We start from the raw sequence: 27,812 nt of genomic DNA on the forward strand, positions 1-27,812 counted from the left end.
ATGCTTAGGAAAAAGGAGACTCATTATGTCACAAGCATTTTACACTGAAAATATGTTAAATCTTTACTCCAGTCAGAACAATCTCTTTTTTCATTTTGTATGTGGGAAAGAGTTAGAAGTTTTGTCAAAATAAATCCAAGGTGAAATTTAACATTAACCACTTGAATCTCCAGACCCTCTTCACGCTAACCCCCTATAATCCTAAATAAAATTTTTCGTTTAGTGTGTCTTGGTTCCTCACATTTTATTTTTTGAGTTCTGTAGTTTACATTGTATTATACTTTGTCTTTTTCAGGACTGCTAGGGTCTTCATTTTGCTGAATTTAGGTTTGAAGCATAACTGTTGTAATATATCATATAACAAGCTATTAGAAACATGTGTAACTTTATTTAACCACTTTAATACCCAATACTTTCAACCGCTGCCTGCCTATGACAATTTTCAGTGCCCTCGCACTTTGAATGACAATTCCATGGTTCATACAACACTGTATTCCAATGAAATTGTTATAATTTTTTGAGACAGGTAGAGCTTTCTTTTGGTGGCATTTAATCACCACCACTGTTTTTTTTTATTTTTTGCTAAACAAGCAAAAAAAGACCAAAAAGTTCGATTTTCTTTCTGTTATAAATAGCAATCTGTTAGCAAATAAGTAATTTTTCTTCTTCACTGATGAGACTGCAATGATATGCGTTAATAGGCTGCTCTGATGGGCATTGATAGGCATGGGTGAGGCTGCACTGATGGGCAATGAAAGGCTGCACTGATGGCCATGGGTGAGGCTGCACTGAAGGGCAACTGAAGCACTGTGCCCTGTCAGCCTTGCTGGTTATCTGCTTTTCTTTCCTCACACAGAGATAGTGTGTGAGGAAAGGACTGTTAATAACAGGTAAGTCTGTTTACATGTGAGCAGCTGTAATTGGACACAGCTGATCACATGATAGAGGGCCACTGTGATTGGCCCTTTACCACAATCTCTAAGGAAATTCAAAATGGCCCCAACAGCAATTTTCAGGCAGTAGTTTTTTAAGAACTACCTGCACATAATTCAGGCAAGCATTTGCTCCAGTGTTGATAACAGTACCTGCATGTGTGGCAAATGCAATTTTTACTACCACTTTCGGAATCTATCACTTTGGCAGCAACAAGTCCTTAAAACATTTCTGCCAGTTCTCCATTTAGGAAACTGGCAGTAATTAAGACCAACTCTAATCTGGCATACAGAGGTTTGGCAGTACTCACAGCAGGCCCTGCCTGTGCTGGGAAGCTGTCCTTTATGTGACAGCTTCCCACTCAGTAATGTATCCCCTGCCCTGCCTCAGGAAATTTCCACAGTTTAAAGCTTAATGTAAATAAAAGTACAATGGAAGTCGTTACCCAAATATGGTCAATGATCATATTTAGAAAATTGCTTGTCAATGGGTGATGGGGAACTGAGAGACTAGTTTTCCATTAAGTTAATTTTACTTTTGAGTTGCAGTGCACAGCAGTGGCTTAAAAAGCTGATTTTGGACTGAATAACGGCTATGGATTTGCCCTCTCCCATGCACTGTCTATCAAAAGTGGAGAGGACCTGATGGAGGAACTAGTCTCTTAGGGCCAGATTCACGTAAGTGAGCGGCGGCGTAACGTATCGTAGATACGTTACACCGCCGCAAGTTTTCATCGCAAGTGCCTGATTCACAGAGCACTTGCGATGAAAACTACGCCGGCCAATTCAAATGGGCGTGTGCCATTTAAATTAGGCGCGCTCCCGCGCCGGACCTACTGCGCATGCTCAGTTTCGCAATTCCCGTCGTGCTTTGCGCGCCGTGACGTCATTTTTTCGAACGGCGACGCGCGTAGCGTACTTCCGTATTCCCGGACGTGTTACGCAAACGACGTTAAATTTTAAATTTCGACGCGGGAACGACGGCCATACTTTATACAGCAATACGATTGCTGTGTAAAGTTAGGGAAGGTCAAATAATGACTAACTTTGTGACGGGAAACTAGCGGCGACGTAGCGAACGCGAAAATCCGTCGTGGATCGCATAACTCCTAATTTGCATACCCGATGCTGGTTTACGATGCAAACTCCCCCCAGCGGCGGCCAGTACTGCATCCTAAGATCCGACAGTGTAAAACAATTACACCTGTCGGATCTTATGGATATCTATGCGTAGCTGATTCTATGAATCAGTCGCATAGATAGAAACAGAGATACGACGGCGTATCAGGAGATACGCCGTCGTATCTCTTTGGTGAATCTGGCCCTATGTTCCCCTTCAGGCTCTGCCCAACCCTAGACTAAAACTCATTGGTCAAACGTTCATCAGTGTGGAGGGCACAGTGGCAGGAAGATAGCCAGCATTATCTAGCCCTTGCCCCAGTCTGACTGTACGTGTCTGCGACAGGTACATGAATTGGATGCAAGCACTGACACTTTTGATTATGTGCTCCAATTTCCTTGAATATGTTTTACAAGGTACAGCAAGCCCACCAGACATTCCTCTTTGGAAGATGGCCAGCATCATCTAGCCCTTTGCCCCAATCTGCCTGTCCCTGGCCAACCCCTTTTATTCATTGGACTTCAGTTCCTTCAATCATGGATATTCAGCATCACATGTGGGTGTTATCTAGTGTGATCAGATGCGAATGCAGTTTACCATGAGTTCAGAGTCCTTCAGACAGACATCCATTCATTAGGCATTTTAATATTTGCATAAATACTCCCAAGAACTAGCTCACTGATTGCAATAAAGGAAAAGTGCAGCCTGAGCTTTTTAGGCTGGGCTTCTCCTATGGGTCACAGGAGTGCAATTCATTTTGCATCCCTGTGACCCGTTTTCAGCGGAGAGCGGTCTGAAGTCCGCTCTCCGCTGATGCCACCAGGATCAGTCCAGGCTGTGCATCATCCCGATTTAGGAAGCCTAGGTCCGCCAGCTGAGCGAGTCGCTGAGAGACTGAGACAGCCGATCCCCACCCCTCCACAGCTCAGCACTACAATGAGCGAGGAGGAGCAGAGCAGGAGAAATGCTGACTGACAAGCAGCATCTCTCTGCTTGGGGAGGTGAGAGAACCGAGCCATCGGTGATGCTCTGTGGCTCGGTTCTCAGTAAAGAGGCGGCGGGAACATATGCAGCACCGGTATGAAGCTGCATTCACCTAGGTAAGTATGAATAGCCAACCCCCCCCCCATACTTCTCTTTTAAGGCTGAGGGCTCTTGAGAGGAGTGTGATTTACTCAGGAAGCTATGTTCCACACCATGTCTGACCTTCATACTTGAGTATACTAGCCCCTAAAGTGTATTTCCACTTTGCAGACAATTTTTGAATAACACCTACTTTATATTTGTTACATGTTGACATTAACATACTGTAGCATAACTTTAAAAACATATTAAAGTTGCTGGTTACATTTTTAAGTGCTTTTCACTTGTTTAAAACTTTAAAGCGGTAGTAAACCACACCTATTGCAGGGCAAAGGCATAATGTGCTAGTATGCATTGCTTCCAGCGCCTCACTGTCACTGTTTTCATCTTCACTTTGTCTTTCTTCCGGGCTCTGCCTTCTCTGGCTGTCTGATTGACCTCACAATGATGATGTCACTGATCGCGGCATGGAGCTCTGAAAGGACGGCATGGATATACCATCCCTTCGGAGTTCTTGTGCCTGTGATGTCACCGGCTGCATGCAGTGTGAATATTTCTTAAGCTGTGCAGGTTTAGGAGATATCCACTGTTCCTACAGATAAGCCTAATTATATGCTTACCTGTAGGTACAAGTAAAAAATAAGAGTTTACTTCCACTTTAAAAAGCACTCTCTACTTTGTAATGTTTAGTAGGGGGCTGTGGAATAATGTGAACTTAATTGACCCTGTCAGCACTGCATTTGCAGTTCTTCACTATCAGCTGTAAACTAGATTTGAACACTGTCTGTCCTAACAAAGAGGTAACCATTTAGAAAGCACCCTCCTGCATTGTATGTTAATGAGGCACAGTTTGGGGTCAAAAACATTTGTGACTGTCCAGAAATTCTTATGCCCCGTACACACGATCGTAAAACAGCAAATGTCTGATGTGAGCTTTTGAACGGGAATTCCGACCGTGTGTATGCTCCATCGGACTTTTGCTGTCGGAATTTCTGCCAACAAAAGATTGAGAGCTGGTTCTCAAATTTTCAGATGGAAAAAATTCCGATCGTCTGTAGCAATTCCGACGCGCAAAATTCCGACGCATGCTCGGAAACAATTCAACGCATTCTCTGAAGCATTGAACTTTATTTTCTTGGCTTGTCACCGCGTTCTTAACTATTGAAAGTTCAGAGAACTTTTGTGTGACCGTGTGTTTGCAAGCCAAGCTTGAGAGGAATTCCGTCTGAAAAACCATCCAAGGTTTTTCCGACGCTAAATCCGATCGTGTGTACGCGGCATTAGAATCAACCATGAATCATACAGGCAAACATATAGTAGGGTTCCCTCAAAATTTACTGCAGAAGTGGAAATACCCTTTATGGGATGGAAAGCCCTTTTTGGAAATGTCAAGTAAACTGAGCCTTCTTGCAAAGAGTATGACAGCTGTAAATTCTCGCATCCTTTATGGCCTATGTGGCTCCACAGTACCTCTCAAAAAACACTATTTAAGAGTGCCATAAATAATTAGGCAGGAACATGTAGTACCCCCAAGCTAGAATCTATTTGGAGTGTCAGCATAAAAGGCACTAATCTTTTGTAGTTGTCCTTTAATCCTTGTACAAATAACAGTGCCTTCACTGAACAAACATTTCTAACAGGCAGCTAATTGTATTGCTTTACAAGACAATAAATGTAAACCTTTTAAAGATTCTTTGGTGACTAGAGACAAATAAGATTTATGTATGGGCAGTGTTGCTAAGTGTGTCAATGTAACAATTTCCTTGTCTCTTTAAGGCAGTAAACTCAACAGAAATTGCTGCATGAATGGAGGAACTTGCGTCTTGGGAAGTTTCTGTGCTTGTCCAAAGCATTTCACTGGACGATATTGTGAATTTGATGAAAGGAAAAGGTAAGCTTTAGGTGGCGAATACGAATTTTTTTTCCAGAAAGAAGTTAGCACTTTTTTTCATTGCTGTGATCCAACTGTTAGAGGTGGCTATCTTCATTAGCCATGGTCCCACTGTATATACTAATGTAGCAACCCTCCCTTGCTCACTCCTGAGATGGACTAGGAACTATTTAGACTATCAAATGTGTAATGCACATAAAGCAGTGCACATGATTGCAACTAACATGCATGGCTTTTTCCAAAGATATGGAAGTGAATGAATTTTTTTTTTCATTTTTCAGTTTTTATTAGGTTTTAACAAATAGTGGAAGTTAAGGTCTAAGACCGTTATGAATAGTGTGGGGGCATCTGTGGTTCTCCATAGTCTGGTAATAATTAGTTTAGCAGCTTGTAACAAGTGTATCACTATAGATCTGATGTTTTGGGGAAATTTTTCTATGCCAATGCAGTAGCGCTAAGGCTCGGTTGGGGGGGGGGGGGGTGGTCGATAATTTGACCCGTGATGGAAGATAACATAACAAATATTTATTTCCAGAAGGATGTAAGAGATTTACAGAAACAAAGAGTGTGGGCTAGGGACCGATGCTGCCACAATGTCTCCAACAGTTAGGGGAGGTACTAGGGTATATCTTTGAGAGCTTGTATGGGGTTAAATACCACCAGTAAAGAGTTTTATGGTAAGCCTTCCAGTGGTTGGAACAGTGGAAGGCTTTGTAAGTTGCTCTGAATGCATGCTAAAACATAGTAGGTATACAAGATTCATTAAGTTCCTGCATCCATTTTGTTAGGGAAGTGACCTGGGTGTATGGTTGATGGTTGCTTAGGACCTTATAGAAAGATGCAATACCTCTTTTGGGATAGGATAGGTGTGTAAGGAAGTTGTATATGAGTTCAGTGATCATTGTCATTGGTGGGAGTTTAGAGGAGTTGAGGAAGTGAGCTATTCTCATGTAGTTGTAGATATCTGTGGCTGGGAGGTTAAATTCCTTGCACAGGGTGTCAAACGGTTTTAGGATCTTGTCTATCATAAGGTCTAATAGTGTCATGATGCCACATGACTGACAGTGATGCGTTGATAAGTCGTGTATCTGGGTGCTTGTGGATAGGGAAGAAGATACGTGTGCCGAGGAGAGTTGCTTCCAAGGATGCAGTGATGGTGGGAAATGGTGATAGAAGAGGAGGTAAACCTTTTGCGGTTTGAAGGAGGGAATTGACAAGCCCATTATGTGGATTGAGCGAGGTCTCTATGATGGACCATATTTGTTCTGGGATGGGATTCCACCAATAGTAAATTTGGCATGATAGTAGGTACAAATGTGAGGTAATTCAATACCCATGTGTTGAAGTCTGGTTAAGGTAGAGTTAGCACAGCGTGGTGGTTTTGAATACCATATAAATTTAGTCATTTGCTTTTGTAGTGCTGCAAGATATGAATGGGAGACAGGCATAATTAGAGTGCAAAAAAGGTAAAAAAGCTTCTGTAAAATTAGCATTTTGAAAGAAGCTATTCTACCTAGTTCGAAGACGCTGGTAAGGTAGAGGGAGCTTAAGAGTTGGGGAAGGTTTTGGAGGAATTCCTTGTAGTTTAAGCTGGCTATTAGAGGAGGTTAGTTGAAATCCTAAGTAGGGAATAGATTGGTCTGCCCATACATACGGAAATGTTTTCTGCAGCTGGGAGATAGTGGTTAGGGCAGATGGAGAGATTTGGTGGCATTGAGTTTATAGTAGGACACTAAGATAAATTCTTGTAAAACCTCCAGAATTGCTGTTAGTGATTGAGACGGGTTGGTAATTAAAAGTATACCATCCGCAAAGAGGCGAAGTTTGTGTTCCATTCTAGAGCATGCGATACCTGAGATACGTGGGTCACGCCTGATTTTAGTGGCAAAGGGCTCCATTATTAGGGCAAAAATGAGCGGAATGTAGGGTGCCGTTAGTTATAGTAAAAAGTATGGGCAGGGCCCCTCCTGAGAGAATTCTAGCTGAAGGGTTGGAGTATAGAGAAAGGATTATGGGCTGGAACTACCCAATAATGCCAAATAGAGAGGAGGTTTTGGAGAAATCCCCAGTGACCCTGTCAAATGCCTTCTCTGCGTCCAAGGAGAGCAGCAGAGAAGGCCTTTTTGTGCGGGTAGTGTGGTAAATTAGTTCAATGGCCCTTCTAGTGGCATCCCTTGCTTGCTTGCTTGCCTGGTATAAAACCAATCTGATCTGGGTGCACTAGAGAGGGGAGAAAAGCTTGTTGTCTGCGGACAATCACTTTAGCTAGTAACTTAATGTCTGTATTCACTAGGGGTTTTGGCCTATAGTTGGCTGTAGATAGGGGCTCTTTCCCCGGTTTAGGAATAGTAGTTATCACTGAGCACAGTAAGTCATATGGCAAGGAACTAGAGGATGCAGCATGACTGATGAAGCAAGTCAAATGAGGCAATAATATGTTAGCAAAGTGCTTGTAAAATTTGTTTGTAAAGCCATCTTCACCTTGGGTGTCAGGGAAGCTGGTAGACCAGACTATGTGACTGCAAAAGAGGAAACCCAAAACGTATATAGGTAAGAATAATAATTTATTAAGAAGAGGGGGTAACACCCCACCACCTCCAACAAACACAGTGCAATAAATAAATAAACAAGCAGTGACGAAAACGATGCTAAAGACGATATGTACAGTAATGGGGAATACCGCAATCATAAACAGGCCAGGCCGAGGTCATACACAGGGAGATCATAAAATGGATGAGGACGGGGAATGAGCAAGAATCCAGGGCAAAGGGCAACGCAGGAAGGGCAAGTCCAGGATAGGGATCAGGTCGGATCAGAAGTCCAGGATAGGGATCAGGTCGGATCAGAAGCAGAGTCAGGATAGCAGGCTCAGGGTCCGGATATCAGGCTCAGGATCAGGATAGTAGAAAGATACCAGGGCGAGGTATGCTTGCACATGCCAGGTATATGTAGAGGTGTGGTAATTAAGTTCAGGTCACACCTGAGTGCAGTAAAGGCCATCTCCACACTGCCAGGGTCCATCCGCTGGTGGAGGACAGTACTGCGTCCCAAAGGTGATATAACACCAGCAGGGAGAAGTTCCCCTGGCAGTTCCAAACTGCCAGGAGACACCTGCTGGTGAAACGCAGTACTGCAAGCCAGATAATAAATAGCACCAGCGGATGGAACCTTTCCTGACATTGGGACTTGTGAGAGGGTAAGGTTTTAATCGCTTGAAGAAGTTTCATATGATAAAATTGTTGAGAGAGTGAATCTCTTTGGGAATAATCCAGAGATAGCAGGTCAGTGGAGTATAAGAATTATTTGATAGCTTTTTCTGTGGGTTGTGGGGTGAAGTGGTCGTTGTGGAGATTGTAGAAAGAGGGGTAGTAGTCGCTAAAGGCATCAGCAATCTCTTGGGGGTTGGTTAGGAGGTATTTTGAAGTGGGGTGGTTAAGGAAGGTAATTTTGTTTTTTATGGGTGAAGGGAGGCATTGAATCTCCACAGGTGAGGTGCCCCAACCTGAAGAGACCCAAGTGACAATGAAATTGGGGCATGATCGGACCATGTGATGGTGCCAATGGTCGATGAAGTCACATTCTGGAGAGTCCATTTTATCAACAATAAAGTAGTCTATACAAGAGTATGACAGGTGGGATGGAGAGAAATATGTAAAGTCTTGCTCTGAGCCATATTGGCATCTCCACACAGTATACAAATTGTGAGCATGGAAGAGGGATTTCAAGGCTGGTCGGCAATGTCGTGGGTCCGAAGAGGTAGCCAAGGTGTGGTCGCCCTCAGTGTTAAAACCTCCCCTTCTATTTACATGGCCTTTCCTTAAGGTTTCCAATTTCTTCAAAAGGCATTTACAGTAGCGAATCTGTTTCGTTTTGGGAAACGTTGACATTCACAAATGTGTAGGTGATCTGATTTATGTCACATACCTGGATGATATAGCGGCTTTATGGGTCCATATCCATTTGGTGAATTTGGAATGAGAGAGAGTCTCGAATGGTTATCAATACCCTGTTCTTTTGTGTGAGTCCTGAGGCAAGAATCAGGTGATCATAAAGTTTAAGCTTGAACTTTGTAGTCAGGGCAAAGTGCATTTCCTGTACAAATAAAATGTTGGCCTGTAGGGTATTTGCTTATTTCTGCAGAGCAGCTAGTTTCTGGGTACTATTAATATCCTTAACATTCAGGGACACAAGCTTAAAATACAAAGTGAGATGAAGGTGGTGAGGAGACTGGGATCTCAGGGAGAAGCAATTGGGCTAAGGTGGAGAAGGTTAGAAAATGTGATTCAGTTCCTGGTACAGTTGCATACAGAGCATTATCTTTGGTAGGTATCCGAAGCTGGTGTAATGATACGGGTAGTGGCACAACTTTAGGAGGAAAAAAAAAACAAAAAGAGAAAAAACGAGAGCCAACAATAAAAACGGGCTCAATGGGTAGAAAAAAATGCTAAAGAACAAGGGGGAACAACAGTAACTGCAGATGGTATCTTCAATAACCACAATGAAGGTTAATGTTTAAGGAACTATCCAGGTAGGCCTTTGAAAACTAGCAAAGTAGCTTAGTTAAGGCACAGGTAGGTCCTTTAAGTATTTTGGTAGTCCCACTCAGTTTCCATGTGAGAGGAAGTACTCATCAAATTCTGCAAGTATTGCACCAGCTCTGGTTTTTGGACTTCTTCAGGGATGTTTCAGAACTTTATATTGTTTTGTCTCAACCTATCCTCTAGGTCTTCAAGTTTAAGCTTCATAAGTTGAAGCTTGTCCGCGTGATCTGTATAGACCTCAACTAGCTTATTATGAGCAGTGGACATCTCTGTCATTTTAGATTCTATGTGTGTGATATGTTGGTCCTGTGCTTGTAAATTGTGAGCTAGTGAGGCATACTCTTCATAGTCTCCTCAGGGATGGGCTGATCTGAGGCAGGAAAGTATCTATCACTGTTGGCTGCTATGTGTCTGAGAAGGGCAGCGTGAAGAGGGCTTGGACTTCTTGTGAGAGGGTTTGTGTCTCCATCCTGGGTCTGGACCTAACTGGGCTGGTAAGGGAGAGCTTGGTTCAGAGGACTCACCATTAGCCACTGTAGGATGGGAAATATCCAGTCTCTGTGGCATGCTGTGGCTGTAAAACTGAACATGAGAGAGCCTCGTGGGATCCCAGAGGGAACTGCCGATGCCACCCAGGCTCAATGCAGTGAAGAATTCTGTGAGCCTCTGTTGCAGTTTGAGGTCCTTAAATCACTTGGACATAATGTCCAATGGTGGCAGGAAGGTAGTGGGCGCTAGAGGGTCAGATTGTACCCCTTGTGAAGTTTCTGTGTGGTCGCTGGAGCTAGTTTTCAGCTGAGCTCCCGTTCTATGATGCCATCTGCTGATTTATTTATTTTTTTAATTTTGTGTCACTTTAACTACTTGCCGAACAGCCGCTGTCATTCTACGGCGGCAGGTCGGCTCTCCTGGGCGAGAGCATGTCATACTACGTTGGCTCTTAGAGCGGCCACTAGGGGCGCGTGCGCACCGCCCGAGGCGCGCGCGCGCCCCCCGCTCGCCCCCGACTGCCGTGCGTGTGCCCGGCGGGCGCGATCGCCGCCGGGCACCCGCGATTGCTCGTTACAGAGCGGGGACCGGGAGCTGTGTGTGTGTGGTCCTGTCAGCAGGGGAAATGCTGATCCTCTGTTCATACAATGTATGAACAGAGGATCAGTGTTTCCCCTAGTGAGGCCACCCCCCCCACAGTAAGAACACACCCAGGGAACATACTTAACCCCTTCCCCGCCCCCTAGTGTTAACCCCTTCACTGCCAGTGGCATTTTTATAGTAATCCAATGCATTTTTATAGCACTGATCGCTATAAAAATGCCACTGGTCGCAAAAATGTGTCAAAAGTGTCCGAAGTGTCCGCCATAATGTCGCAGTACCGAAAAAAATCGCTGATCGCCGCCATTACTAGTAAAAAAATATATATTAATAATAATGACATAAAAATACCCCCTATTTTGTAAACGCTATAACTTTTGCGCAAACCAATCAATAAACGCCTATTGCGATTTTTTTTTATGAAAAATACGTAGAAGAATACGTATCAGCCTAAACTGAGGAAAAAAAATGTTTTTTATATATTTTTGGGGGATATTTATTACAGCAAAAAGTAAAAAATATTATTTTTTTTCAAAATTGTCGCTCTATTTTTGTTTATAGCGCAAAAAATAAAAGCCACAGAGGTGATCAAATACCACCAAAAGAAAGCTCTATTTGTGGGAAAAAAAGGACGCCAATTTTGTTTGGGAGCCACGTCGCACGACCGCGCAATTGTCAGTTAAAGCGATGCAGTCCCGAATCGCAAAAAGTGATCTGGTCTTTGACCAGCAATATGGTCCGGGGGGTAAGTGGTTAAAGTGTTACTAAACCCAGGCATAGCATTCACTATATCTGGTCTCCCACAGTACAGAGAACATGGCCGTGCAATAGTTTTAGTAAATATAAACTGCTAAATACCTTTTTTCATCAGCAGTATATAGCAGTCTTGTGACTTGTAATAGGAGTTTTCATTCTACACTGACCTTCTGTCTGGACAGTTCTTATTAGCTCTGTACTGATCACATGCACCCTCCCAAAAAAAGAAAAAAAAAAGAATAATACACACCAAACTGAGCGTGTGCACCCCCCGCTCGCCCCCGACTCCCGTGCGTGTGCCCGGCGGGCGCGATCGCCGCCGGGCACCCGCGATTGCTCGTTACAGAGCGGGGACCGGGAGCTGTGTGTGTAAACACACAGCTCTCGGTCCTGTCAGCAGGGGAAATGCTGATCCTCTGTTCATACAATGTATGAACAGAGGATCAGTGTTTCCCCTAGTGAGGCCACCCCCCCCACAGTAAGAACACACCCAGGGAACATACTTAACCCCTTCCCCGCCCCCTAGTGTTAACCCCTTCACTGCCAGTGGCATTTTTATAGTAATCCAATGCATTTTTATAGCACTGATCGCTATAAAAATGCCACTGGTCGCAAAAATGTGTCAAAAGTGTCCGAAGTGTCCGCCATAATGTCGCAGTACCGAAAAAAATCGCTGATCGCCGCCATTACTAGTAAAAAAAAATATATTAATAATAATGACATAAAAATACCCCCTATTTTGTAAACGCTATAACTTTTGCGCAAACCATTCAATAAACGCTTATTGCGATTTTTTTTAATGAAAAATACGTAGAAGAATACGTATCGGCCTAAACTGAGGAAAAAAAATGTTTTTTATATATTTTTGGGGGATATTTATTACAGCAAAAAGTAAAAAATATTATTTTTTTTCAAAATTGTCGCTCTATTTTTGTTTATAGCGCAAAAAATAAAAGCTACAGAGGTGATCAAATACCACCAAAAGAAAGCTCTATTTGTGGGAAAAAAAGGACGCCAATTTTGTTTGGGAGCCACGTCGCACGACCGCGCAATTGTCAGTTAAAGCGATGCAGTCCCGAATCGCAAAAAGTGATCTGGTCTTTGACCAGCAATATGGTCCGGGGGGTAAGTGGTTAAAGTGTTACTAAACCCAGGCATAGCATTCACTATATCTGGTCTCCAACAGTACAGAGAACATGGCCGTGCAATAGTTTTAGTAAATATAAACTGCTAAATACCTTTTTTCATCAGCAGTATATAGCAGTCTTGTAATAGGAGTTTTCATTCTACACTGACCTCCTGTCTGGACAGTTCTTATTAGCTCTGTACTGATCACATGCACCCTCCCAAAAAAAGAAAAAAAAAATGAATAATACACACCAAACTGAGCGTGTGCAGCCTGACTCCTAAATGCTCTGCTCTATCAAGAGATAGGTTGGAGTTAGTTAAGGAGGAGGAGCATAAGAGAAGACAGGATTACACAGCCTTTATACACAATGCAGAGGATTAACCCCTTAGGTTCCACAGTGAGTATAACAAGCATGCTTTACTATATACAGACTGATTTTACTGTTGTGGGTTTGGTAACACTTTAACTCTACTAAAGCGTTCCATGTTGATGATAGCTGTTGAGCATAAAGAGTGATAGAGATTTTCCATCATACTAAAAGGTTTTTGGAACCAGTCATATATTTTATTATTTTAAATGAGGGCATTTGAGGATGAACATTAAAAGCTTTGAAAGTCTTCTATGAGCTGTTTGTGTAGCTGAGGCTAGCTCATTCATTCTCAAACAGTGAAACTGTAAAAAGTGCAGAAATGATCCTGTTATTGATATTTGGCAGTGATAAAGAAGATAAGATCTAAATGGAGCCAAACTGTCTGTTCAATTGGACACTGTTTGGAAAATATATAAATATTTATTCTTTTATCTTACTGGACTTAATTGCTTCACATTTGCCCATCATTGGCATGCTTAGTTTTGTTCTGTCTATATGCATTTTGGATAGCAATCACTTAAACTCAAAGGTGTCACCAGCCCACCTGTTACATATGATAATTTTCTTCACATATGCATTGAAAATCTTTTCCCTTTCATTTAGGTAAATTAAAAGGGTCTTATGATCAAATGATATAAAGTTTCATTTTGTGCGAATACTTGTTATCCTTCCTGAATTACACCCACGTGTCTCCCAGTAATTACTAGCATATTTTTCATGGACAGATCATTACCGAGCATGGGTTATTGGCCAGCAGTACAATATATTGTATGTACCTGAATGCATATTTTTGGCATGTGTTATAATCTCGTTTTAGATTCTACTAGCTGCATCTGGAGAGAACTAAAACACATTTAGAATCGGATAAAATGGATGGAGTAGGGAAGGACACCTGTTTCAATTTTCTTTATTTGGTAGAGATTTTGTATCACTTCCTAGTGTTTCTCTGGAGATCTCCCCAACATGACACAGATGGCAAACATTACACTGATGGGGGGTTTTAAAACTTCCTTACTGAAAAGAAAATGTTTTGGCTACACATTTTACCAACAGCCCATTGGCATTGGCATTTATCGTGTGGCACTCAGATACCCTGCAGATAGCAACCTGTGTTTTTTTATGTAGGTGATTACTCACCTTACTTTACCCTAGATGCTTACTCACCTTACTTTACCCTAGGTGCTTACTCACCTTACTTTACCCTAGGTGCCTACTCACCTTACGTTACCCTAGGTGCTTACTCACCTTACTTTACCCTAGGTGCTTACTCACCTTACTTTACCCTAGGTGCTTACTCACCTTACTTTGCCCTACGTGTTTACTCATCTTACTTTGCCCTACGTGCTTACTCACCTTACTTTACCCAGCGTGCTTACTCACCTTACTTTACCCTAGGTGCTTACTCCCCATACTTTACCCTACGTGCTTACTCCCCTTACTTTACCCTAGGTGCTTACTCTCCTTACTTTACCCTAGGTGCTTACTCCCCTTACTTTAACCTAGGTGCTTACTCGCCTTACTTTGCCCTAGGTGCTTACTCACCTTACTTTGCCCTAGGTGCTTACTCACCTTACTTTACCCTAGCTGCTTACTCACCTTACTTTACCCTACGTGCCAAAGAAGAAAAAATATTATTTAGATTGGCTTGAATGAATGACTTGTATAGTGCAACGCATGCAAACTGAATCGCCTCTGGGCGCTTTTTCCAGCCAGTATCTGCTTGGCTGGTGCGGTCCTTGACACGCTAGGGACACACAGTCATACACACATATATACTGGGCCAATTTTTGGACGAGATCCAATTTACCTACCAGCATGTCTTTGGAGTGTGGGAGGAAACCGGAGTACTCGGAGGAAAGCCACACAGACACAGGGAGAGCATGCAAACTCCAGGCAGATGGTGTCGTGGTTGGGATTCGAACCAGCGAACCTTTTGCTGCTAGGCGAAAGTGCTACTCACTGCACCACTGTGCTGCCTTCTAGCAGTTAAATCACTAATTAACATATAACATATTTATTTTATTCTGCATTGCATTTTACAGAAAATTATACAGAGCTGCAGATTGAAAAGGAAATGTAATCTTCAATTACAATATGACTTGTGTCACAATTATTTATGCTATATGACTTTTTTTTTATTTGCTATTTTTTTCCCTTTAAAAGTGGAGTTACCCTTTAATGTTTTAGAGACTGCAATACAAGGTTTAACAATCTAAATAACTCTGATACATTTTAAAATTAAATAAAATCTTTTTAGCTCAAAATGTCTCATTGGCTACTGTGATAATAATTAACTTTAGCTGTCATGAAAAAACATTTTTTTTATTCTTACCCAGGAACTGTGCTGCCACAATCAAACATGGAGACTGGATTCAACATGGCTGCAGATTATGTCGGTGCACCTATGGCGTTCTACACTGCTTAGCAGAGTTTAGGCAAACAAATTGTGGTGAGTTTGTGAGAAGAAAGGCAAAGCAAGTGTGGTTTATGACTGAATTGTTAAACAATGCATCAACTTTTAACCCAAAAAAATCCACTCTTGAAGAGTATAACTAAACTATTACCATTTTTTTTACCATCAAAATACCAGCTATCTATCACTTTATAATTAAATTACAGTTCCTTGATAAAGTATTTATACCCCCTTGAAATTGTCCAAATGTTTTCATGTCACAACCAAAAAGGTAAATGTATTTTATTGAGATGTTATGTGATGGACCAACACAGTGGCACATAATTGTGAAGTGGAGGGAAAATGTCAAATGGTTTTCATTTTTTTTTTTTTACAAATAATATCTGAAAAGTGTGGCGTGCATTTGTAATCAGTCACCTTTACTCTGATACCACAAACTAAAATCTAGTGGAACCAATTGCCGTCAGAAGTCATCTGATTAGTAAAAATCCACCTGTGTGTAATTTAGACTCAGTATAAATACAACTGTTCTGTGAAGCCCTCAGTGACACAAGTACTTAAAGCATAAGTTCAATTTTTGGGTGGAACTCCGCTTTAATACCAAATGTGATGCTGTTTCCTCTCACTGATGGCAGAACAAATTTCCACTCCCACTAGCCACAGTTCGGCCCCCTAAAGTCTGAAGGGCAATAAACTGGCCCTTTGTTTAAAAAGTTTGGAGAACCCTGGTTTAGATCAAAGCATATTCATGTGTTAAAATGGCCCTGTCAAAGCCCAGACCTAAATCCCATTGTCAATCTGTGCAAGACTTGAAAATTGCTGTTCACAGATGCTCTCCATCCAATCTGACAGGGCTTGAGCTATTTTGCAAAGAACGGGCAGAAGTTTTACTCTCCTAGATGTGCAAAGCTGGTAGAGACATACCCAAAAAAACTTGCAGCTGTAATTGCAGCAAAGGGTGGTTTGTGTTGGTCTATCACATAAAATCCCAAAAAAATATATGTATGTTTTTGGTTGTAACATGAAAAAACTTGGACATTTTCAAGGAATATGAATACTTTTTCGAGGCACTGTATATCTAAAACGATAGCCAGGATTCTTGTGCACACAAGCCAGTACAGTTAAGATGAGCAGATACAGGCAAATGTTTCCCAGGCAATGACATTTGAGGAGTCATCTACTTATTCTATGTAGTACCTTCATTTACTACTGTTTTTCCTTTGACTCTTCTCCCATGAGATGAGCCAAGTAACATGGAGATTTTCCCCCAAAAAAAAAAAAAAAATGATGCGCTATAAAAGAATCTCTGGAAACTTTTAGCACTTGTCTGTACCCCCTGGGGTGGCTCTAAATGGGCACATTTTTGGCCGAGACAGGAAGGTTATAAAAAAAGGAGCAAGATTGTGCCATTTATGGTGACCGGAACAGATTAACTGGATTATCTGTAATTGAATGGAAACTGTGATGGGTTTTGTCTTTTTTGTATATGGATTTTTGTTTATTTTTCTTACAAATAAACATTTAACATGCACTCAAGACCTAGGAATGACAGAGCATTTTAAAATAGGATACAGAAGAAGCTATTTGCCTGCAGGTGTGCAGATAAAACCTTTTTTTTAAAGATTTGGACAGCGTGGGAAAGGGTTCAAATCCTTTTTTTTGGAAATATTTCTCCTAACTTTCTATCAGGGCAGAAAAAGGAAAAGATCTCCAGTGGGTACACAGACTGTAAAAGAGAACTGCTGAAAAATGCAACCTCCTCCACCCTAAAAAACAAACAAAAAAACTACATGTGGTGCAACATAAAGCCTCGTACACACGATCAGTCCATCCGATGAAAACGGTCTGAAGGAAAGTTGTCCTAGGTTAACCGATGAAGCCGACTGATGGGCCATCGTGCGTACACACCATCAGTTAAAAAAACGATCGTGTCAGAACGCGGTGACGTAAAACACAACGACGTGCTGAAAAAAAAATAGTTCAATGCTTCCAAGCATGCGTCGACTTGATTCTGAGCATGCGCGGGTTTTTAACCGATGCTTTAGCATACTAACGATCGGTTTTGACCTATCGGTTACCAATCCATAGGTTAAATTTTAAAGCAAGCTCTCATTTTTTTAACCTAAGGTTAAATAACCTATGGGGCCTACACACGATCGGTTTGGACTGATAAAACGGTCCATCAGACCGTTTTCATAGGTTTAACCTATCGTGTGCTTACGTTTTTTGATTTCTTTGGGAATCTATTCCTTTATTTTGGCATGATGATCCTGCCAGTAACATGTTTCCTGTCTAGGTGGACGTATCTTACTCATTGTACTGTATCTATGGAGAGAGACATTATTGTAATCCTGGGCTGCACTATTGATTTGGAATACAAACACTCCCCCCTCTCCTCATTGTTTCAGACGAAAGTGACAAGGACATGTCTTTCAGCATCAACAAATCTTTTTTAAATTACAGAAAAATTACTTAGCCACATCTAAAGACTGTTTATTTTCGTTATCGTTTTAACAAACGAAAACAAATGCGCAGAATACGAAAACCGAAAGATCCGACATAAACAAATGCTTTATTTTCGTTTTCGTTCCAACAGCAGTTCGACATAGGAGATTCAACATGACACTGACAATAACAATCTGTGTCTATCGAACCTGTGGTCCAATGTGCCTAACCTTAACTCTATTAGTCCAAGATTATTCTACATAGAGAGAAAAGATTTGACATTCTAGAGAGAAAAGATCGCTGCTGGAATTGGGTGGGGGAAGTAAAATAAAAATAATGATGATGATGAATGTTATTGACTGATTGTAACCAAAGAGCAGGTGCAGTAAAATAGCTAGAACTAACTTGACAATTCAACCTGAACGACGAAGTTTCAACAAAGCATCGAAAAACGTGCAAACGTCAAATATGTCATTGAAGGCTTATGGTGTCTGTCGAAAGATCTAAGAAGATTCAATGGAGCAGCTAAACTGTACGACGCCGCAATCATACATTTCTGGTCAAATGTCCGGCCCATAGGCTATAGAAAAATTCTAATGTTGGTTGACTAGTAGTAATAATAATTAATAAATATAATTATTACTAGTCATACAACATTAGAACTCTACTATACCTATCTTGTAGGCGGAACATTCGACTGGAAATTTACGATCGCAGCGTCGTACAGTTTTGCTACCCCTGTCGATTCTTCTTTGAACATTCGACAGACACCATAAACCTTCAATGACAAATTCTACCTTAATGGACGAATGCAATTTCTAACGAAAAACAAAATTAATAAAAACTAATTTCGGGAGTAACTTAATACATTTTTTGGACGAAAACCAAATTCCGAAACAAAATATTTCAGTGTGCACATGTCTAGTGTTTTTGTGTATTTTTAGATACATTATAAGTAAAAAGAGAAAGGGTTGGAACCTGTTTCAGGTCACTATTACTGTCTTGGTCTTTCTGCCCAATGACACTTATGAGAAATCCCTTTTAGCTTGGGTAGGGTCTTTAATTTTTAGCTTGAGCACCTTTTTTTCTAGAGCTGCTGGTTGAAAATAAAAATACATACTATTCAAATACAATATTTTTTAATCGACTTGATTTTGAAAACCTTGAAGTATATGATTACCGATCCCTATGCATAGAACCAGTTTTAGATATTGCCATGAAATAAAATTGTTTGCTAATGAAAAAATAAAAATATCACATAAATAAAGTATGGTTTTCAGGGGTAGTATATTTTAGGATACATTTATTTTCATGGCCATAAAAATATGCAGGTTTGGTACACATTTTGTAATGTATCTTACATTTTGTAAGTCATTTGGAATACTCTGTTATCACTGTTTATCTCTGTAACATTTACTCTAGGTTGAGTAGCAAAAAATAGCAGATAAGCATTATCAAGTACTTAACAATGTTGCTTTTAACTAAAAAATACACATTTAGTTTGGTATCTGCTTACATAGGTATCTGGGATTTCTCAACAACTCCATAATGATGTAAAAGTAAAAGAGCTGAGTAGTATTGAAAAACTTTTTTTTTTTTTTTCAGATCCTGAAGATGATGACATTTGGTTAGAATTACATTCTAATGGAGCAATATTACATTCAAGAGCACATGTGTTATTTTTATTTTCTTGTTATTTTCTTATTTTCATGTTATTCGGAAATAATTTACTAACCTAGTGCTTGGTTATGTGAAAACAAATGTACAAACAAAAAATTGTACTAAAAATGTGCAATCTGTTTTGGTTGATCTGAATCATTCTTTAGATTCAGTATACTGCATGCACACTAAAATATTATTTACACTTCCTGTGGAAGAAATATTTAACAAATAATTTATTCATTATGTATTTAATTTAATGATGTATAACATGGTTGAATAGCACTCTTATATATTTGAATAAAACTTGAGATATATTTTGGTGAATGTCTTCTTTATGTGTGTCCTAAATTTTTCTCTTAAATCTTAATGTGCACTATGAAAAAATATGGTTGAATTACTGTATATGGCTTTAGGGATCATATTTAGCACAGTGTCTTTGGTTAAAAGTTGTTTGGTGAACTTTGAAAAAACCTTTGTTTCTCACACGTGTACAGAACAACTTGACAAAAACCAGGGACACCAGGTCCTCTGACCTTTGTGTGAACTAGACGTGTGCCTTTGTCACTTGTATGAATTGTGTAAACTTTCCTGATGCGTCAATAAAAAACAAAAATTGCTTCTAATGTTAACAAGATTTTTTTTTAGGGCCAATGAAAACCTGCTAATTTCACATTGCTCCTGATGTTTTAGTACATGAATGTGAGTTGGGGACCTTAGATTGTAAGCTTTTAGAGAGTAGGGATCGATGTGAATGTACAATGTATATGTAAAGCTCTGTGTAAATTGACAGAGCTATATAAGTAACTAAATAATATTTTTTTTTAAAGGTTTTTAATCTTTTACAATTCATAGCCAAAAGTTTTGTTTAAACCACTTGCCCTCAGAAAGATTTACCCCCTTCATGACCAGGTCATTTTTTGCGATACGGCACTGCGCTACTTGAACTGACAATTGTGCAGTCATGTGACGCTGATGTCCTTTTTTTCCCCCACAAATAGAGCTTTCTTTCGGTGGTATTTGATCACCTCTGTGGTTTTTATTGTTTGCGCCATAGATGAAAAAAACTGAGGCCCAGATTCACATAGATGGGCGCAAACTTGTGCGGGCGTAACGTATCTCATTTACGTTACATCGCCGCAAGTTTTTCAGGCAAGTGCTTTATCCACAAAGCACTTGCCTGTAAAGTTGCGGCGGCGTAGCGTAAATCACCCAGCGGAATTCAAATTCGGCGGGTAGGGGGCGTGTTTCATTTAAATGAAGCGCGTCCCAGCGCTGACCGAACTGTGCATGCGCCGTCCCTAAAATATCCCAGCGTGCATTGCTCTAAATGACGTCGCAAGGACGTCATTGGTTTTGACGTGGACGTAAATTACGTCCAGCACCATTCACGGACGACTTACGCAAACGACGTAATTTTATAAATTTTCGACGCGGGAACAACGCCCATACTTAACATTGACTGCGCCTCATAGACCTAGGGGAAACTTTACGCCGGGAAAAGCCTAACATAAACGTCGTAACTTTACTGCGTCGGACGCGCGTACGTTAGGAAATTTGCGTATATAGCTAATTTGCATACTCAACGCGGATTTCGACGGAAGCGCCACCTAGCGGGCCAAAAAAAAATGCAGTTAAGATCCGACGGCGTAAGAGACTTACGCCTGTCGGATCTAATGGATATCTATGCGTAAATGATTCTAAGAATCAGTCGCATAGATACAACGGCGCTAGGCAGAGATACGACAGCGTATCTGGAGATGCGCCGTCGTATCTCTTTTGAGAATCTGGGCCTGACAATTTAAAAAAAATATATATTTTTTTTTTACTTTCTGCTATGAAACATATCCAATGAAAGAATTGAAAAAAAAAATCGAATTTCTTCATCAATTTAGGCCAATATTTATTCTGCTAGGAATACACAGTATATTTTTTTAGATTCCGGATAATCAGGATATTCCTTCTCCCAATTTTGCAGCATTTTGTACAATCAACAAATGGCATTTTTAAAATAAAATGCTTTCTCATTTTTTCATTCTTTTTTACCTGTACTCCAGCATTACATTATTCAGTGAAGTTTTTTCGGATGGTGACAACAGTGGGTGATGCCTGTGTAATGTGTGCTGAAATGATCTTGGATCAGAGGCTCATTTGACATGGTGATTAAGCAAGATAACAACTGGGTGTGTTAGATGAACATAGCTGTGCTCCGAATCAGGTATATATTTACATTATCCCGCACTTCTGGGGTAGAGGCTGTGCATGCACGCTGCTGGCGGCTCGCCTCTGCTGTGATTAAACACAGAGGAAGCCAATTGGCAGGTGTCGGGTACTTAATGCCCACCGGCACCCACAAATCGTTAGGCAGGGAGACAGAACTGTGATCTGCCTATGTAAACAAGGCAAATCACCATTCTGACAAGGGGGAAGGGATGGAGTTTCTATCCCTGCAAAGCAAGGAATACATTCCATCTCTTCCGCTAGTAAAAGCACCTCATACAGTATAGTAAAACACTGGTTAGGCACACAGTTAACCTTTTGATCGCCCCTGATGTTTAACCCCTTCCCAGCCAGTATCATTAGTACAGTGACAGTGTATATGTTTTAGCACTGTATTAGTGTCACTGCAATATCTCAGTCCAGCTATAAGCTTCTGATTGCTGCCATTACTAGCATAAATAATAATAAAATAGAATAAATTCTCATAGTATGTAAATGCTATAACTTTTGCACAAACCAATCAATATACGCTTATTGGGATTTTTTTTTACCAAAAATATGTAGCAGAATACATATTGGCCTAAATTTATGAAGAAATTCGATGGTTTTTTTTTCAGTTTTTTTTTATTGGATAGGTTTTATATTAGTGTAGCACTGACCCCCGAAGGAGCTGCTAGTTTAATTTGGGCCTGCACTCTAACAATAAACCCCATTAACTTGGCCCAATCCCCTTGGCACAGCTGTGATGCAATGCAATACAATACAATGTAAGACAATACAAAATACCTGTATTCTAACCCCAGGATCCACTGACTGCACTTGGAGTGAGAAAAACAGTACGCCACAACAACTGGATACTTAACCAGAGATATATTTTACTGTGAAATATGCAAAGAAGTGATTACAGTAATTGTGCTGTCATCCCAACGTAAGACGACAGCACAATTGATTTAAACATAAGCTATTTGAAAACAGTATACATAAACATTTTATACCTGGGAGCTCCCCCTACTTTATTAGCTATGCGTGAGATCTCACTTAAAGTACTTGGTCTTGGATCTTCTTTTCTTCGCTAGCTAAAGTGATTTTGTAATCCACAGTTTTGATGAGTCAAATTGAAGTGAAAATGCTCCTGGTGTAACTGCAACAACTATTTTAAAATCGCTTGAAACGTCAAATTAGATAGGCCTCAAGCCTTCTCAGTTTCAGTTCCTCTGTGGAACTATAAATCCCAGTGAGGCCTGTATATGAGTCTAACTGCGTGTAAACTTAGCAAACTGTGGGTCGTGACCCGCTCACCCACTGGATCGGAGCTCCGGGTAGTAACTTTTGTTCAGGGTCCTGTGACTGCAACCTGCTTCTCCGTTAGCTCTGTTCAGCTCCGCTGGATGGATCCGGTTCTCCGATGCTCGGATGAGTGTCTCTCGGTCTCTGCAATCCGGCCACTGTCCTCTAGCTCTCCGAGCTCAGCCTTCCCTCCCCAGCAGCTCGGCATCAGCATCCAGAAGGCTTTTTGTTTACACTCCTGTCTCCCCTCGTCTCCAAGGCAACCAAAATTCTCAACCAAACATCTCTCTGCATTACCAGTATTTGGGTCTCTCCTCGTCTCCAAGGCAACCAAAATACTAAACAAAACATAGCAATGTCCATAGACGTTGTATTAAAGTATGCAAACACACATCAATATACAAGAATGTCAGCGCTACATTAGAAAGTAAAAAGGTTTATTCAAAAATTACAATAAATTATTTGGAATCAGAAAGTAAAAAGGTGATCAAATACCACCATTTTATTTGGGTACAGTGTCGCAGGACCACACAATTGTCAGTTAAAGTATCACAGTGACGTATCGCAAAAAATGACCTGGTCATGAAAGGGGTGAATCTTCCGGAGGTCAAGTGGTTAAACACAAATGTTATTTAAGTAATTTGAGATGACTAAGGCACTTTATGATTAGTGCCTCAGTGTGAACAATTAGCAAATTATTTGCATATCATTTCCATGCACTGTGATTTAGATTGCAACAGAAAACTGTGTCAGATCTGTCACAGAAGCAAGAAGTAGTATGAACTAAAATGCATGCAAGTAAAAACTAAAATGCACTTAAATAGTGTGGAAGGAGGAGCTTCCTGTAGCTTGAGCCCCTCTGCTTGCTCCCAAATCTCCTCTAATTTCCTTCATTTCCATGCCATTTCCAAGCCTTCAGGCTCCTAAACCTTGAAGTGGCAGCCCTGTCCTGCACCAGATCTTCAGATGGCATATTATAAGCTGACCTTTCACGCTGCGGTAGAGGAGATTCCTGCAACAAGGACTGGCATCCAGGGTTATACTGACTCTACTACTCACTATCTCTACTATCAAAGAGCACATTGTTTTTGATTTTGACAATTTTCATGAAGGAATGCCCAAAAAGGTAACACCATAACATAATCCCTGTTTAGCCCAAGGGATCTAAAAGGGTGTTTTAACCCATCATCAAACCCATCACCCACAACCACTTAAAAGCTGCCATATATGAATGAAGCCCTTCATAAGGCTGTTTGATACCTCATTGGAGCCCATTGTTGACGGTCGAGCGAATCTTCCTGCTTCTCCCTTTTCTTCCTCTCCCTTTTTTCCCTCCTCACCACTTTTCCTCTTCATGGTTTTATTTGTGTGGATGCACACTTATTGTATGTGTATGTTATAGATACAGACATCCAATATTCCGATGCTTTGTGGGTACTGCTCTGTGTACACTTTTTCACACAAAGCGCAAAATAATATTTTTGTATTTTTATTCCCTCCCAATACCCTTAAAGGAGAAGTCCAGCTTGAGCTTTTTAGGCTGGGCTTCTCCTCTTGTTCACAGGAGTGCAATTTTGTTTTTATTTTCCTGTGACCCATTTTCAGCAGAGAGGTCTGAAGTTCGCTCTCCACTGACGTCACTGCCATCAGTCGTGGCAGCACATCATCCCAACTTCCAAGTCATGATCCACCAGCTGTCTTGATTGATGGCAGTCTCAGCGCCTCAAGGAGGATGCTGCATCAATCGAGGTAAGTATGACTAGCAAAAAAACAAACAAACCCATACTTCTCTTTTAATTCTGAAGGTGCTTCTGAAAATCAAAGGAAATCGGTAATGGCCATTGTGGTTCTTCCCTATTGGCCAAAAAGATCATAATTTACTCTCCTCTTGCGCAATATGATTGCACCTCCAAAACCTATCCCATGTCAAAGAGATCTTCTGATCGAGGATCAGAGCTTCATTCCAAACCAGCTTGTCTGTTTGCCTAGCAATTGAAAGGCAAAGGTTACAGTTCATGGGGCTATCATCGAAGGTCATTTTCATACTGATCCAAGTAAGGATGGATTCTACTAATAGAACTTATCACCAAATCTGAGAGATGTTTTGGAAATTTTTGAGAAAGAGGGAGAAAGACTTTTCCTCAAACTTGTGTTATCTGAGATTTTGGACTTTTTTCAGACTTAACCTTCAATTCTATCAACGCTCATACCTAAGCTTTGCCAGCATTGATTGGGGTCAGATGAAAGGTCCCAAAATAGAGCATTTTCTGCAGGCAAGTTAAAATTCAAACTTTCAAAAGGCACTTTATTTCCTGCATGCGACTTGTCTTGAGTGCTGTATGCTCTTCTATGCCCTTTTGTTTATCCTTCAAAAATGTGCTCTCTGTAGCACCTAACTAGAAAAAGTGTGTTTCTAACAGCCATAGCATTGGCATGAGTAGTTTCGAAATTACAAATTTCTCTTCCCACTATGTGCAGTGTTTAGAGACATCTTCTTTTCACTATATTTGTCCATTAGTGTTGAGCAGAATATGCCATATTCGATTTCGCGATATATCTCGAATATATATTCGAATATTCGAGATATATTCGCTAAATTCGAATATTCGTGATATTTTATCGAAAGTAAATGATTGCGATTTTTCGCTATTGCGAATGCGAAAATAATTGCGATTTTTTGATAACTGCGGTAGGAGCACTCTGATTGGCTCAAAATATTTGTGATATTTTATCGAAATATCGCAACATGCGAATGCGATATTTATTGCGCAATTTCGAGAAATGCTGGAGGAGCGCTCTGATTGGCTCAGAATATTCGTGATATTTTATAGAAATATCGCAACATGCGAATGCGATATTTATTGCGCAATTTCGAGAAATGCTGGAGGAGCGCTCTGATTGGCTCAGAATATTCGTGATATTTTATCGAAATATCGCAACATGCGAATGCGATATTTATTGCACAATTTCGAGAAATGCTGTAGGAGCACTCTGATTGGCTCAGAATATTCGTGATATTTTACAATACAAAATAATTGCGAATATTCGGCAAATGCGGAAGGAGCACTCTGATTGGCTCAGAATATTCTTGATATTTTACAATACAAAATAATTGCGAATATTCGGCAAATGCAGAAGGAGCACTCTGATTGGCTCAGAATATTCTTGATATTTTACAATACAAAATAATTGCGAATATTCGGCAAATGCAGAAGGAGCACTCTGATTGGCTCAGAATATTCTTGATATTTTACAATACAAAATAATTGCGAATATTCGGCAAATGCGGAAGGAGCACTCTGATTGGCTCAGAATATTCTTGATATTTTACAATAGAAAATAAAAAGTGTTTTGCATTGGTGGTGATTCTTTACTCTATCCATCTGTCACAGCCGTTTGTCAATCAAACACCTTAAAGATTGAACACGTTCATGCTGCATGCTTTGGACTTTTTTTCACTTCACATATCAAAGACATTTTTATGAAAGATTATTTTTCTATTATTGGGACTATATTTCTTTATATATTTGTTTCACTGTGTATTTCACAAGTTATTTGCGCTTGCTTATTTTATAATTTGCCCACATGTCTTGTCACTAGACATATTTTTTATTCTTGTAGAGCGACTCCATTTTCTGTCTTGTATTAATTTATGTTGTATAACATTTTTGAGTTGCTGCTGTATTCTCCCCTTTTTTAAGGTATGCGCAATTTTTTCCTTCTTACAAAAAATAATAATATCAAACATACAAATATTCATAACATACACATACACATACACAAAGCCCCCCCCTTTTGCATCAGAGACAATCAGAGTTCTCCTACCACAGTTATCGAAAATTCGCAATCATTTTCGCATTCGCAATAGCGAAAAATCGCAATTTTTTTTTTTTTCAATTTGGCAACATAATAGGATCGCCTCAGCTTAGCTACTCGGCCCAGGGTCTCTAATCATACCAGCAATGCTTTTAGACGTCGATAGGATGTGATCTGTTTTAAAAATCAAATTGAAAAAATGCGAATATTCGGAATTGCGAATATTCACCGCGAAATTCGAAATATAGCGCGATTTCTCGAATATGCTATATTCGAGTCGAATATTCGCAATGCGAATATTCGTGAGCAACACTATTGTCCATATGCAATATGCAGCAAGTAAGGTATTACAATACTTTGTTTTGTGCTTTTATATGCAATTTAAGTTGCCAACATGATCTTTTTAAATACAAATAAAAAATATGTATGACTAGAGTACCAGCTGTGTCTACAGACATCTGCACAGTCCTGATCGGGTTATATTAACCACTTGACCACTGGGCACGTAAACCCCCTTAATAACCAGACCAATTTTCAGCTTTCGGTGCTCTCACAATTTGAATGACAATTACTCAGTCATACAACACTGTACCCAAATGAAATTTTTGTCCTTTTTTTCACACAAATAGAGCTTTCTTTTGGTGGTATTTAATCACTGTTGGGTTTTTTTTTTTTTGCGCTATAAGAGAAAAAAGACTGAAAATTCTGTAAAAAAATAATAATTTTTCTTTGTTTCTGTTATAAAATTTGGCAAATTTAGTATTTTTTCTTCATTATTTTGCATAAATGTGAAAGATGAAGTTACGCCGAGTAAATAGATACCCAACATGTCACCCTTCAAAATTGCACACGCTTGTGGAATGGCGCCAAACTTTGCTACTTAAAAATCCCCATAGACGACGTTGCAGGGTATTGCGGAGTATTGTGGGGTATTGCGGAGTATTGTGGGGTATTGCGGAGTATTGTGTTGTATTGCAGGGTATTGCGGAGTATTGTGGGGTATTGTGGGGTATTGTGGGGTATTGCGGAGTATTGCGGGGTATTGCGGGGTATTGCGGAGT

At 40.4% G+C, this 27,812-nt stretch overlaps 1 protein-coding gene across 1 annotated transcript in view; it reads left to right on the forward strand.

Moving 5' to 3' along the window:
• Positions 1 to 19,745, forward strand: part of LOC120941711 (cryptic protein-like) — a 30,442-nt gene extending 10,697 nt beyond the window's left edge. The window contains exons 4-6 of the mRNA XM_040355308.1: positions 4,912 to 5,026; positions 15,248 to 15,360; positions 19,375 to 19,745. Of these exons, the coding sequence (XP_040211242.1) occupies positions 4,912 to 5,026; positions 15,248 to 15,360; positions 19,375 to 19,508 (362 nt within the window). The 3' untranslated portion in view covers positions 19,509 to 19,745. The remainder of the gene's footprint in view (positions 1 to 4,911; positions 5,027 to 15,247; positions 15,361 to 19,374) is intronic.
• Positions 19,746 to 27,812: the final 8,067 nt, after the last annotated feature.

This window comes from Rana temporaria, chromosome 1, assembly GCF_905171775.1.
Source record: "Rana temporaria chromosome 1, aRanTem1.1, whole genome shotgun sequence".
NCBI lineage: Eukaryota > Metazoa > Chordata > Amphibia > Anura > Ranidae > Rana > Rana temporaria.